Source organism: Elgaria multicarinata, chromosome 2 (genome assembly GCF_023053635.1).
Source record: "Elgaria multicarinata webbii isolate HBS135686 ecotype San Diego chromosome 2, rElgMul1.1.pri, whole genome shotgun sequence".
Taxonomy (NCBI): domain Eukaryota; kingdom Metazoa; phylum Chordata; class Lepidosauria; order Squamata; family Anguidae; genus Elgaria; species Elgaria multicarinata.
In genome coordinates, this window is record NC_086172.1 from 2,960,831 (window position 1) to 2,974,796 (window position 13,966).

At 42.2% G+C, this 13,966-nt stretch overlaps 1 protein-coding gene across 3 annotated transcripts in view; it reads right to left on the reverse strand.

Annotated features, from left to right (window-relative positions):
- ADARB1 (adenosine deaminase RNA specific B1) overlaps nt 1–13,966 on the reverse strand; it is an 85,402-nt gene that overhangs the window by 56,117 nt on the left and 15,319 nt on the right. For 2 of the 3 annotated variants that reach the window (XM_063115922.1, XM_063115921.1), the window contains exon 2: nt 2,418–2,492. In XM_063115922.1, coding sequence (XP_062971992.1) covers nt 2,418–2,445 — 28 coding nt within the window. In that variant the 5' untranslated portion in view covers nt 2,446–2,492. Of the gene's footprint in view, nt 1–2,417; nt 2,493–13,966 lie in introns of those variants that run through there. The other variant, XM_063115919.1, reaches the window with a different exon arrangement.

Genomic DNA, 13,966 nt, shown 5'->3' on the forward strand with positions numbered 1-13,966 from the left:
GTCTGAAAGGAGGGGGGCAGAGTGCTTGAAGTTAAAAACTCTTTCATTGTACCTTTTTTGCTTCCCCATCCACAGTTGTGTCTCCTCTCTGCTGCTATGATGGTCCCCTCCTCCTCCTATCTTGGACAATCCCAACCAATTAAGAATTATCACAACAATATGACAACACAGTGGCTGTGTTCAGACGACACAACAGTCAATCGTGTGTTAATAGTCAACTCCACGGTTGACTATTTAAGGGGTACACAACATGATCATAATCAACCATGAGTTGACTACTAACGAACTGTGTGTTGACTAGCTGATCCCACCCCACCCCCACCTCTCTATCCTCCCACCTACTATCGGTGCTGGTTCCCATGAAAAAAACCCTTCATGCCACAGGGTGGGGACACCCACAAGGGTCCCCCCACTGTCAGTACCCGGCGGCGTTCCTGAGCCTGCATGGGGCTGCCCCAGCGAGATGGAGTCGCGCTCTGCTCCTCCTGCTCAGTTGTGTGGCTGTGCTTCCTGGGACATGCATGTCCCATCCCTGGGTGGGGCATCGCAATTGAAGAAATATTGGTATTTGGTATTTCTCCCTTCAACATCTCAAAAGCAATATACATAATATACACCACTATCTTCAATCACATAAGATAATTTACAAGAATTAACTCCCTTAAAAGTCGATCATGGGTTTGGGGAATTAGTTGCATGGATCCTGGCCAATGTATCTTGCTCCTTCTGGTACTGTACACAGTCAAATAAAAGGCAAAGAGACACCATCTGCAAGGAGACCAACCCAAGAAAAAGACTAAGGCTGGAGAGGGACAATAGCTTTTTCAGCGTTGAAGGTGGCAGCAAGGCTTCCAAGTAACCCTGGAGCAACAGAGGGCGAATACGCATCTGCGCCTTGCTCACAAGAAAAAGTGGCGGTTTGTCCTTGACTTTTTTAAACTGGAGCTTCAGGGGAAAGCGCTGGGATGGCTCCACCATGGCTGCTGCGTCATCTAAATGACCTGGGGCCACCGCAGATCCATCCCGGGGTTTTTCCCTCATGAAGACAAAGAGCAAAAGCAGGGGGAGAAAAGCATCCCATGAAGTGAAAAGAAAGGAGCAACGAATTCTCAGGATGCTGAATTTTTTATTGTAGAAAGTTCAGCATCCTGAGAATTCATTTCTCCCTTCTTTTCCCCTCATCAAGACAAGCTCTCAGACATGATCCGTAAAAGTGTGTACATTTCCAAATTTGGAATGTGATTCAAGGATGAAATCAAAAGTGTTTGACAGCATGTATGCATTTGAAAAACGCGCATGAAAAAATATGTATTTTTAATGTGCCTAAATATGCTTTAAACAATGAGAGAAGAATACACGAGTTTCGAATATGCACACAACTGATGCAAACATTTGGAAAAATATGCAGTTTTTCACGCAAAAAGAAAAGATGGAATTACGAGAACTTTGGCAAGCTCACATTAGTCCGATTCGCATTTCCCTACCGCTATGGTATGCACACTCATGCCATTATTGTCTGTGACAACAAGATTTGCAGGTTTTTGCAGTGCTTCACAAACTTGGAAACCCATCTGATTAGAGTCAGTGAGAGAAAAGAAATGGATATGTATTCATATGTTGGCAATCATATCTTTATCATACCTCCTTCAAATCACTTAAGAACTATTGGGTGAGATCTAACACTCCTTCAACCCCACAAGTACATGAGCGGGGTGACAGATATTTATTTTAATGTCAGCCTCTCTTGCATTTTGGAGCACCACTTCATAGGACCACGTTACCTTAAGAGGGAGCTTTTCAAGTGGCATAGGCATTGGCATTTTAAGGGGAAGCTTAACAACCACAGTGTGCACACTCACACCCAAAGGTTTAGGATTCCCTCATTCTCTTAGAAGATAAAGAATAGGGTGGCAGCAGCGAAGGAGAGGTTTAAGAACAGACGTCACAGAGGCTGGAGACGCCGCAGGGTGTTCCAGCGGTCAAGGAGAGGAGGGGGATGGAGAGATGTGGATCCGGAATCTCCTGCGCCCTCGCCCCAAGGTAAGTGAGTAAGCTGCTCTTAACAGCAAAATGGGAAACGGAAAGGCTGTAAAAGCTTCCGCCAATCCTCCCAGTGCAAATTTATACATGATTACTCAGAAGTAAACCCCACTGAGTTCAATAGGACTTACTTTCAAGCAGTTGTGAATAAGATTACAGCTTAGGTGTCCTTTTTCCAGGACTGTGCTCATTATCTGTATAAGCATTCAATGAGCTTTCACTATTATAGTGTATCTTATTTCATACAACAAAAAGAGGGAAATCATCTTGATTTCATACAGACTTAAAGCAAAAGATTACTGACTGGGAAATCATAAGTATTGACAGTCTGCAGAAACAGTCAAGAGTTTTAGCACCATGTAATATACACATCTTACTCATATTTTCTTCATCATCTATGTCCATTGTTAAATAGTTCTTCAGGGTTCTAGACTGGCGTAAACTGATTCTTTCTGAAAGACAAAAAATGGTAACCTTAGTTTAAGCTCATGTGATTATGCCATAGGACCACATTAGATTCTAGAGTGCTAGCTCAAATTAATAATGTGCTTTCTTAAACTCAGGTGCACTTTTGTTCTAGTTTTAAAAGTGTATTATTAATTTATCTGCCACATTCTTCAAGAAACAAAGGTATTAGCGTATATGGGATTTTCTCCTCAAAACAGCCATGGGGTAGGGACAAGTGGCCTAAGGTTACCCACTTCAGCTTTGTTCCAGCTTGGGAATATGAACCCAGACCTCCCGGCTCTAAATGCTTTGCAGGTGGCATTAACATTACTGGACTATCCCCTTGTTCCCTACTCTGCTAGGTCTGTGTGAAACCACTGTTAGTGCCGCTGCTGCCAGATGACCTTTGAATCTCTGAATCTATCAATCATTATTTGGCATTGAAAGAGCATTTGCGAGAAAGATACTTAGCAATATAAAATAATTTATATTATATTACTCATTATACAATATTAATAAAAAGCTAGCTTTATATTTAGCGCAAGGATGTACACATACTTATCCTGTTACATATATTCACACACTGGCGGATTATATTTTAACACCCATGTAAGAAGAACAATCTATGATGTAGTCCTATGTGAATCAGTTAATAATATTAAAACAGACCTGGTTAAAAACGCTAAAACAAGACTGCCTGCCTGGTTTCATAAGAATGAATGAGCTGGAGTCATCAGAGTAATACAGGACAACAGAGCAGAACAGCAGTGAAACGGTGTACGGATGTGAACGACTTCATTTTGATGGGATGTGTAATTTACATAGCGACAGCAAAGCAAGAGTATCTTGTCTGGATAGAACTGCCGCTGGCTAAGGGGGTGTCAAAGGAAGACCACAACCCCCACCAGAATTAGGCCAAAGTCACTCAGCTGCTTTGGGCATATCTACTTTAGCATTCCATCTTCCAGAGCAGAGATGGGCCGCTTCCAAACTTAATAACAGAGGGGAGCTATGCCCAATGGGAGCTTTAACATCTCCAAAATTATCTGTTTTTCAGGCATCAATGCTCTGTGTGTGTGTGTGTGTGTGTGTTTGTGTGTGTAAATTGATTCTGAGGTGGTGGAAGGGGTAATTTACATACTCCTAAGGAATTCTGGGAAGTAAGCAGAAGTCACCATGGGCAGCAGGAAAGTTGGACCTTGACTGACTGACACAAGACAACAGCACAGGATCTGAGGTGGTGGTAGGGGTAATTTGCATATGCCTGAGGAATTCTGGGAAGTAAGCAGAAGTCACCATGAGCAGCAGGGAAGTTGGACTTTGACTGACTGACTCAAGACAGCAGCCTGGGATCTGAGGTGGTGGTAGGGGTAATTTGCATGCTCTTGAGGAATTCTGGGAAGTAAGCAGAAGTCACCATGAGCAGCACGGGATCTGAGGTGGTGGTAGGGCTAATTTGCATATGCCTGAGGAATTCTGGGAAGTAAGCAGATGTCACCATGAGCCCTAGGGAAGCTAGACTTTGACTGAGTGACTTGACACAGCAGCCTGGGATCTTAGGTGGTGGTAGGGCTAATTTGCATATGCCTGAGGAATTCTGGGAAGTAAGCAGAAGTCACCATCAGCAGCAGGGAAGTTGGACTTTCACTGACTGACTCGAGACAGCAGCCTGGGAATGGCGACATCTGAAACAAAGGCTACAGATGTCGCCATTCCTCAAGTGGAATGGACCTTCACCGGGCCGGAAAGTTGGAGTCCTTGGAGCTCATAAGCAAGTTGGATCATTTGAGTAATCCATGCCAAGAGCTTTTCTGTTGAGACTGGCATTCTTTTTTTTTAGGTCCCCCATAACTCAGAAAAAGATGGGGTGATTTCCGGAAGGGTTCTGTATGTGATTTGTAGAAGGCAAGTGCCCGGTGGATGTCAAGTGAGTGGAGTGTGCACTCTAGTGGAGAGGAAGGGTCCTTTAAAAATGTGGGCAGAGCAATGTCCTGGTGGAGGTGGAAAGCACTAAGCACCTTAGGGAGAAAGGAAGGGTCCAGGCAGAGTACAGCTTTAACGATGTGAAAGGCGAGGTACAGGAGGTCAGAGTGTTCCGATGCATGGCGCACTGAGGTGATTGCAACTAGAAAGGTAACCTTAAGTGTCAACATTCTGAGGCTTGCGGATGCTAGTGGCTCAAAGGGCTTTCCTGTTAGAGAGTTGAGCATGACAGAGAGGATCCTCTGGGGTACCAGTGGGTGCAGTGGGGGTGGGGTAAGTTTGTTTGCACACTTGAGAGATTGGACGTCAGAGCCAGGGCTGACTGCAGCTTTGGGGCCACCAAGGTTGTTGGGGCCACCATAGTGCAATGAGTATATGGTGTTCGCTGTATCCTCCCTGAGTTTGGTGATGACTCAAGTAAGCAGGGGAAACAGAGGGAACAGATAAATAGACTGTGTCTGTCCACTGGATCTGAGGTTTCATATCCCTGCCTTAAAGTTAGCTGGTCAGCCCCTGTTCAAAGTTAATATGAGAGGCTGGGATGATTGTAGGAAAAAGCAAGGCTTAATTGGCCATGGTCACATCATGAGGCTTTTGACTGAGTTGCCACCTGTAGTCAGTTTTTATGCTTTTTATGGTTTTAAAGTTTGTATATTGGGTTTTAAATGTTTAATGTTTTTAATCTTTGTAAGCCGCCCAGAGAGCTTTGGCTGTAAGAACTTTGGCTATTATAAATGTAATAATTAATAATAAAATGTTCACCAGTGATTATCTTGCTGATTATCTTGTTGAAAACAGAGCCAGTGTGTCCCAGCAGCCATTTAGAACTCTAGTTACAGTTTCAGCTCTTTTTAATGGTGGTTTTTTTGTATGTGCTGAATTTGGAATTGTTGTGCTTTTATTTATTTATTTGGGAAAAGTATTCCCAAGGGATGACCTGCCATGGCCCACCCGCGAACAGAACTGTCTGCAAACTGTGTTGGTCGGTGACATGAACAAGTCTATCTTTGGTGATCCCCATCACCTGAATAGGTTGTGGAGTAACTTTGGCAAAAGTTCCCATTCATGGGTCATGAGGTAGGTGCAGCTCAAAGTGTCTGCAAGTTGGTTGTTTTGCCCAGCAATATGCAAGGCTGTCAGGGATATTCCCTTTGGAATCGACCAGTCGAAGATGTTGAGAGTCAGGGCTAAGAGGCGCACTGAATGCATGCCAACGTGTTTGTTGAGGTACCAAACCACGGACATATTGTCCGAAAGGATTCGAACGTGGTGATGTCGGATTTCAGTCTCAAACACGACCAGTGTCTTCCTCACTGCAAGCAGTTCGAGGGTGTTGAAGCGGAGTGGACGTTCGGAGTCGGACCAGAGTACTTGCATTTGGAGATGGTCAATGTCAGGTATAGGCCTTGTACCTAGTGGGTAGATAAATTCAGAAATGGTTTGAGAATGTCAGATGTTCTCTGAAAGCTTATCTATGTAAGAAGTTCCCATGGGAGTAGCTTGTTCACTCCCTGTCTCTCGACCTTGAAGCTGTTGGTTCTCTGGGAACTTCAGACTGTTTTGGAAAAAGTGGGGGCCGCTCTTCGAAGTGGGTTGTAACATCCCACCCTCTTGGCACGTGGGCATGGTTTACAGGTCAGGGGGCCTGTCTGTCAAGTGGCTTTGAATAGGCCTTAAATGCTGATGCAAAGCTGAAAAAGCTTTGCTAGGTTTCATCTCTCGACACAATGCCTGGCCTCCCTCCTGCTTTGGATTCCATCTCCATTTGGGACTTTGAAATGACTCTGCACATGGACGCTTTGCTATTTGGACTTTGGATATCGAAGAACTGTGAAAAGTAGTGAGGCTTTTCATAGACTTGGATTTGCATATGTCCTTAGCAGAAGGATGGGACTCCTGGGCTTGAGGAGTCATGGTAACAGGGTCAGCTCAGTAGTGGTAGGCTGAGACTGACAAGTGTGTGACGGATCTCTCTGCCCGGCTTTGGTGGCTCAGAGTAACCTTTCCTGGGACTTTCTTTTAGGGGATTGGCCATGTTCCTTTGAGGTGCCAGCATCTGTGGCATCTGGAGAAGCTCAAAGCAGTTACTGGTGTACCCTATAGACACACACCCTCTGAGTATTTGCCTTAAGGATCATTTCAGAAAAAAGAGCTTAAAGCTTTCTAACCATCATTCAGCTTTAAGTGTTTTTGGAAATTCTAACCATTAAGCTTGTCTACTTTGTGATTTCCTCAATTAAAGAAGTCTCACTGATGTGCATGTTTCATGTCAGCTTGCCAGCACGTGTGAATGCCAGAGGGAACAGGCATGAACACAACAGTCAAGATGGGTGCCCCATCCAAGGTTCGATGCGTCGGTCGTGATCGTCTTCAACGGGGTTGGGTGGAGAAAGGGCATCCCTTTTGACAGGTTGGATGGATTCATCCACCATTGTAAAGTCTGAAGGTAAGGTCTCTCCCCAGTATGGAGAGGTGAAGTCTATGTGGATCGGTTGTACTGTCGAACAAGCAGAGGAGAAAGGACTGGAGCGGGCACATCCACAGCTGCACCCACTGGACAACATAAACAGTGGAGGCCATTAGGCCTAGTAGTCTTTGGATCGTTCACGCAGTGGCCGATTGTTGTCAGTCTGTCCACCTGTTTTCTGGTAGATAGGCTCAAAAGGCGCAAGAGTCTAGGTCCACACTGATGAATGAAATCCTCTGGGAAGGGATGAATTGAGATTTCTCATTGTTGACACACTAGTGCTGTGTTTTGTAGGGCAGATAGCTGTGACAGGGCTACTATGAGCCAATGATTGAGGTAAGGAAAGATCTTGACCTTCCACATCTGAAGGTAAGCACAGACAGCTGCCATGCACATTGTAAATACCTTCAGGGTAGTGGCGAGACTGAAGGGAAGGACTTGGAATTGAAAGACTTCCATACTGATATCAAAGCAGAGATATTTCTGTGGATAGCAATATGGAAGTAGGCATCTCTGAGACTGACCGATGTGGTCGCGCTGGAGGAGCGGAAAGATCATGGCTAGTGTGACTATTCTAAACTTTCTTGATATGAAAGAAAGGGAATGGGTTGAAATCTCCCATCCTGTTTCAGCACAGTGAAATAGCATGAAAAGAAGCCACTATGGAGGTCAGATGTTACATGTTAAATTGCACCCTTTTCAAGGAGAAGGTGAGATTCTTCCAGAAGGGCTTGTGATGGTGTGGTGATACACATGGTGCCAAGAGGAGGGGGGACCTTGAACTCTATTTGATATCCATCACAGATGATGGGAGAGGACCCAGGTGACTGAGGTGATCATGGCCCACATGGTGTGGTAGGGGAACAGGATGGCATCAAAGAGAGTTGCTCGAGGTGGATGCTGCTGATTGTCAAACACGTGTTTAGCGAAGCTGTCCAATTTGGTGCGTGGTTGGTGGAAGTGAGGCGATGGAGCCTGCTTCTTGTGCTGTTGATGTGTCTGCTGATAGCAGCCTGGCTTGGCTTGCTGGTCAGCTCTGGAAAGAGGGTTGGGGCCTTACAAGCAGCGCTAGTATGTCGAATATTGGGTTGGTTGCGAGATTCCCATTTTTTTAACAGTAGAAAAGGCTTTTTGAATGGTATCCATATCATCATCTGTTGAGAAGTTAAAACAGCCCTTCTCTGTCAAAAGGGAGGTCCTCAATGTGGGAACGAGCCTCTGGTGTTAAGCCCACAGACCTCAGCCAGGCATGGCATTGGAGGCCTATAGACCCAACAATTAATTTCAAGGCGCAGTCAGTTAAATGGCGCAAAGAGTTAAGCTGTAATCGGGAAAGCATCAAAGCCTCGGCTTGGAACATTTGAGCAACTTCCCATTGGTCATCACGTGGGTGAGCAGTCAGGGATGAAATTTTGTCCCAAAGGATGATCTGGTAGCACACCATCATTGCCAAGTAGTTAGACACTTCAAAAGTGAGCACAGCTGAAGAGTAGATCCGCCTCCTGATAATATTGAGCCTGCACCTTTCCTTATCTACAGGGGCTGTGTGTGTCTTGTTCGAGCAACCCTGTGAAGATTCAACAATGACTGAGTTTGGTTTAGGATGCATGAAAAGAAAGGAAGCATCCTCTTGTATCTTATAAAGGCTCTCAAGACATTTGGAGGTAGGCGTCACAGAAGATGGTGCCTTCCATGACTGGTGGGAGGTGTGGAGAAGAGTCAGCAGGAACGGTCTCACAACCGGTGGTGTGTTGTCTGCATAAATGGCATCGAACAATGGGTCGGAAATTTGCTCAGATGTTTGCTGGATATCAATGCCTAAAGACTGGGTCATGTGTAGGATTTGTTCCACAAAATGAGCACTATCTTCCGATGGCGAAGCGCGATCCAGGGATGGGAGGGATTGAGGGGCCGATATGACCAAGGACGAGTCTGACTCGTAAGCTGGTGAATGTTTATCCTTCCAATATTAGTGTGTTAACTGTCAAAAGGTGCAGAGAATCCATTTACCCTGACCATTTGTTAACTTCTATAAAGCAGGTAAAAAAATTAAAAGAGCATATACATCAGTGAATATTAAAATACCAGTACAATTTTTTTCTGTGTAAAATCCTCCCCACAAAAAGGAACAACTACTGGACATTACCAAAACATATGATTAAAAGAAGCATTAAGTGTATTGCACTGCCAGGAATTACCTGAATTAGACAATCCCTTATTAAAGAGATGTTGCAGTGTTCAATAGACACAGAGCACCCGTTTTTGCTGAACAAGACGCAGCTTAACATCCATAAACGCAAAAGGAGATGCCAAAGCAGCGACCCATTGATTAGGCATTTTGTGGCAGTGACCACAGCAGTATCTCAAATTCCCTAATGCATCCATGGGTCCAAAAAGGTTGGGGACCCCTGCCATAATACAGTTGTATTATTACTGATGGCAATAATGGCAAAAAGGATGAATAAGTTTATGTTCAGATATATTAAAAAGGATCAATGTGGCTTCATGGCAGGAAGACAGATGTCCAACCTAATTGGGAGAGTATTGAATATAATAAATATAATTAAGAGGAACAATTTGAAAGCAGGGTTGATGGCTTTGGGTATCAAGGCCTTTGATTGTGTGGAATGGCCAGCTTTAAGAATGATAATAGAAACTTTGGGGTTTGGAGACCGATTTAAGGGATTGATAAACCAACTATACTTACAAAATAGCACATCAGTTATAGTGAACGATGGAATAACAGAGCAAATTTCCTTAGGCCAAGGTACTAGGCAAGGATGCCCCCTCTCACTATTTGCTATGGTTATAGAAATTTTAGCTAATGTAGTTAGAGAGGATAAAAGTATTAAAGGGATAGGGAATAAAGAAAAGATTTAAGATAAGTTAGTATAAGATAAGATATATAAGATAAGTTAGTAGACAACACTCTACTAACAATTGAAAACCCACTGGAAAAAATAGAAGGAATAGAATTACATTTGAAGGAGTTCGGGGAAAGGACAGGTTTGCAAGTAAACTGGTGCAAATCAGAGATGATGCTGTTTAATTATAAAAAAGTGGAAGAGCAAGATTTGACTAGCAAGAAAATTAATATTAAAGTAAGGAATTTAATTAAATACCTAGGTATAAATATTACAAGAAATTTAAATAGTTTAGAAAAAGAAAACTTTAATAAATTAAAGAAAGAGATTAAGAAAAAATTAGAGGATTATGGAAAAATGAGATTTTCATGGTTTGGTAGAATAGCAGTTATTAAAATGAAGATTCTGCCTAAGATTAATTTTTTATTTAGGATGTTACCAATTAAAGTATCGGAAGGCAGAATTGAAGAATTGGCAAACTATGTTTAACAATTTTTGTAATGAGGATAAAGAAAGCAAGGGTTAATAAGAAAAGATGGTATAAATCTCAGAGAACAGGAGGATTGGGTCTCCCTAATTTAAAGTTTTACTATAATATATCAGTTGAGATATATTATAGATAGTAGGTGGAATCACAAGAACTTGATTTGAAACAAGAAAATATTTTTTTTAGTAAACCTACTAAGAAGTTGTTGGAAAGAATTGAAAACCCCCTTTTAAAGAATATTTTAGAGATTTAGGGTAAAGCATAAAGAAAAATTTATATCAGCCACCTCCCCATTGACCCCAGTTTGTTGTTAGAAAACTTTCCAGCTAATTTAAAAAAGGAATTGGATATGGCATTAAGAGAACAGAAAATGATCAAATTAAAAGACTGGGTGGAAAAGATGAGTAGTAAAAAACAGGAGAAGTGTTAAGAGGGAGAAAGATATCTTGGTATAGAGCAATGGATAACTAAATGGATAAAGAAAAATAAAGAATGTAGAGAGTATACAAGATTTGAAAAGATGATTACACAAAGGGAAGATAAAGAAGAAAATATAATTATAAAAGGTATAACAAGTGAAATTTACAAAATGTTGTTGGAAAGTGAGGGCCAACAAGATTATCTTAAAATGGCATGGGATCATGATTTAACATGACAAATAAGTAATCAGAGCTGGGGGAAGATATGGGATATGCGTATTTGGAAAATCATGTCGGTAAGGATAAAGGAAAACTATTATAAGGTGGTTTGGAGGTGGTATCTAACACCAGTAAGATTAAATCAAATTGATAAGAAACATCCAGCCTTATGTTGGAGAGGATGCCAGGAAACTGGCACCTATGTTCATATGTGGTGGAGTTGTAAATATTTACAGAAATTTTGGCAAATGGTATTTAAAGAGATAAATAAAATAACTGGGTTAAATTTAGAGGTATGTTCTACTATAGCATTATTATCAATTTATGATAAGGTCCAGGGGACTCAAACTATTAAAGATTTAATCACAAATTTATTGATAGCAGCAAGGCTAATGATAGCAAGAAAATGGAAAGTGCAAGGTGACTACCAAATAGAAAAATGGTATAAAGAGGTGTGGGATATTGCTATTAATGATAAGTTAACATGTAGCATTGAAGTTAAAAGAGGACTATCGAATAGAAATGATTTTGAAAATATATGGGGAATATTTTTAAATTTTGTTTTATCAAAGAGGAAAGGATGTACACCTTCAAAAGAGTCACTACAATTCTGGAAGGATGTTTAATTAGGCAGTTTAGTTGGTCCCTGTGGTGGGTGGGTGCACTTATTAGTATTATTTGTTGGATATGATTGTGTGATCATTTAGTGTTAGTCATATAATTTGCAAGTTATGTATTTTTTAGTTTATATGAAAATTCAATAAATAAATTTAAAATAATAATAATAATAATAATAATAATAATGTTGTTAGTCTTTAAAATTCCACATCACCTTGTTATTTTTGCTTATTAGTACTACTACTTCCCCTCCCTAGGGTTCCTTGTTTTGTTTTGTTTTAAAATCCCCCCACCCCAAAATAAAATTAGACAAATATTGAATAATTTGTATCCAGTATATTTTAATTTTGTCCGCAAGATGGTGCTGTTTTTCCAGTAAAAACTTCAGTCACAGAAATTCAGACTACTGAATTGGGAGAGAAACAGGGCATTTCTAAAATACTATCAGTCAACTATTTAATGAAGTATTGAAAACAAAATGGAATAGCATCATTATTTGTCCCTAATTTTACAATTACTGGCCAAAGCTGCAGTACCACCCGCAGGAGCCCTCTTCAGCTTCTCTGTAAGAGGAGAGGTCTTGTATATTGGGCTGAGGACTCCTAAAGCACTTGGTGGGTTTGCTTATTTCTCTGGTGGATTCCACCTTTTCTGTTTGTCCGCAGTGTACTCTTTTGGAGAGGTACTGAGAAAACTGGAATTGTACTGTTACTTAATACATATTGCACCAAACTATCTCACCATGGGACTATGACAAAGGGCTTTCCCCCATAATTACGATTCAGATATTATTTTAAAGGTATTATCCCAAGATATTGTATTTCAGACACACAAGCAAAAGCAGCAGTAATGTACAGGCAATAGATTTTTTAAATCATCCTCTATGTGTGCTACTTAGCAACCAGGGCCCAGGACCCAATGATGTCAGGGGGGACCCGTCCCTGCCTCTTCCCCACCACACCATACCACGCCTCAGCCCCTGACATTATATGTGTCAGGATCAGACCTATTCTCCCTAGTGCTGGGGAAGGGGTTTCGGGGGGTCGAGCAGACTCAGAATACAAAGAAGGACCAGAAATTTACTAGCCAGCACAGGAAGCAGGGGAGAGGATTCTCCAAGACTCTTTGGGAGACAAGGATGAATCTTCCCAGCAGCTTATCTGCAAGAATGCAGATGGCTCAGAGACCCTCTCTGAGACCCTCTCCTCCACTTCCTGGGAACTCAGCCTCTGTTTGAGGGGGAAGAAACATCAGAGTTGACAGATCCCAGAGTCTGCTGCAGGATCAAGAGGGCAGAGTTGAGAGGAGGTGGGAGGCGGTCTCTTATGGTAGCGGCTTGCAAGAAGCTCCTCCCAAAAGACCTTCCCCGAGATAAACTGCCTCTTGGATTGTAGATAAAAGTCCTGCTTCAGTTGAAGGCAACTGTCTAGCTTTGTTAGTCAAATTAAGCTTAGAAAACAGCTCCTAGCATTCATGCACCCAAAGGAAGTGAGGCAGGTGGCTACCAGGAGGAGGGCCTTCTCTGCTGTGGCACCCCAGCTGTGGAATTAGCTCCCTAAGGAGGTTTGCTTGACATCTACATTATATTCTTTTAGACGCCAGGTGAAGAACTTTTTATTCTCCCAGTATTTTAACAGTCTATAAATTAATTTAACTTTGCTGTTTTAAATTTGTATTTTAAATTTGTATTTTTGCATTACTGCTGTTTTTATCTTGGTTGTGCTTTTATATTGTATTTTATATTATGGTTTTATACTGTTGTTTTGTTTTGAATTGTCTTAATTTTGTAAACTGCCCAGAGAGCTTCAGCTATTGGGAGGTATAGAAAATGCAATAAATAAATAATTAAATAAAATTCAGGTGAGAAGAGTTGTTTTTTGTCAAATAAAGCCTTGTGGATTACACAGCAGATGGCTTTATTATCTCGCACCTGCAGCAGGAGGGGCATGGAATCACAACAATACGACCCCCAGGGGGACCTTGCTCTGGGAGGACAAGAGTTGAAAATGTCCACTCCCTGGCTCTTAGAGTACCTTCCTGTCCCTCATGTGTCTGCCAGTGCGGCAGGAAGGGACTTGCAGAGTTTGGAGAACCAGCTCCTGCAAGCCCCAAGCAAGTCAAGCACCTCCTTCTTATCTGGCTTGCATCCTGATTGAGGCATGAGTGGTGCAGAAAGGGATTGGCCGGAACTTGCAGAATCCAGTTCTGCAAACCCTGGTCAAGTGCAAGGGCATCCCCTTGATATTTTATTCTTTTTTTAATTTTATTATTACATTTTTATCTCACATTTTTCCTCATGCAACAACCTAAGGCAGGTTCTGACCAGAGGGTTTTCTTCTCCCCAAGCCAGGGAGCAGGACCTGCAGAGGGTGTCCAGCCTCTGCAGGCCAGACTGGGCAGCCCCTTGACTAGAGGTTGCCCT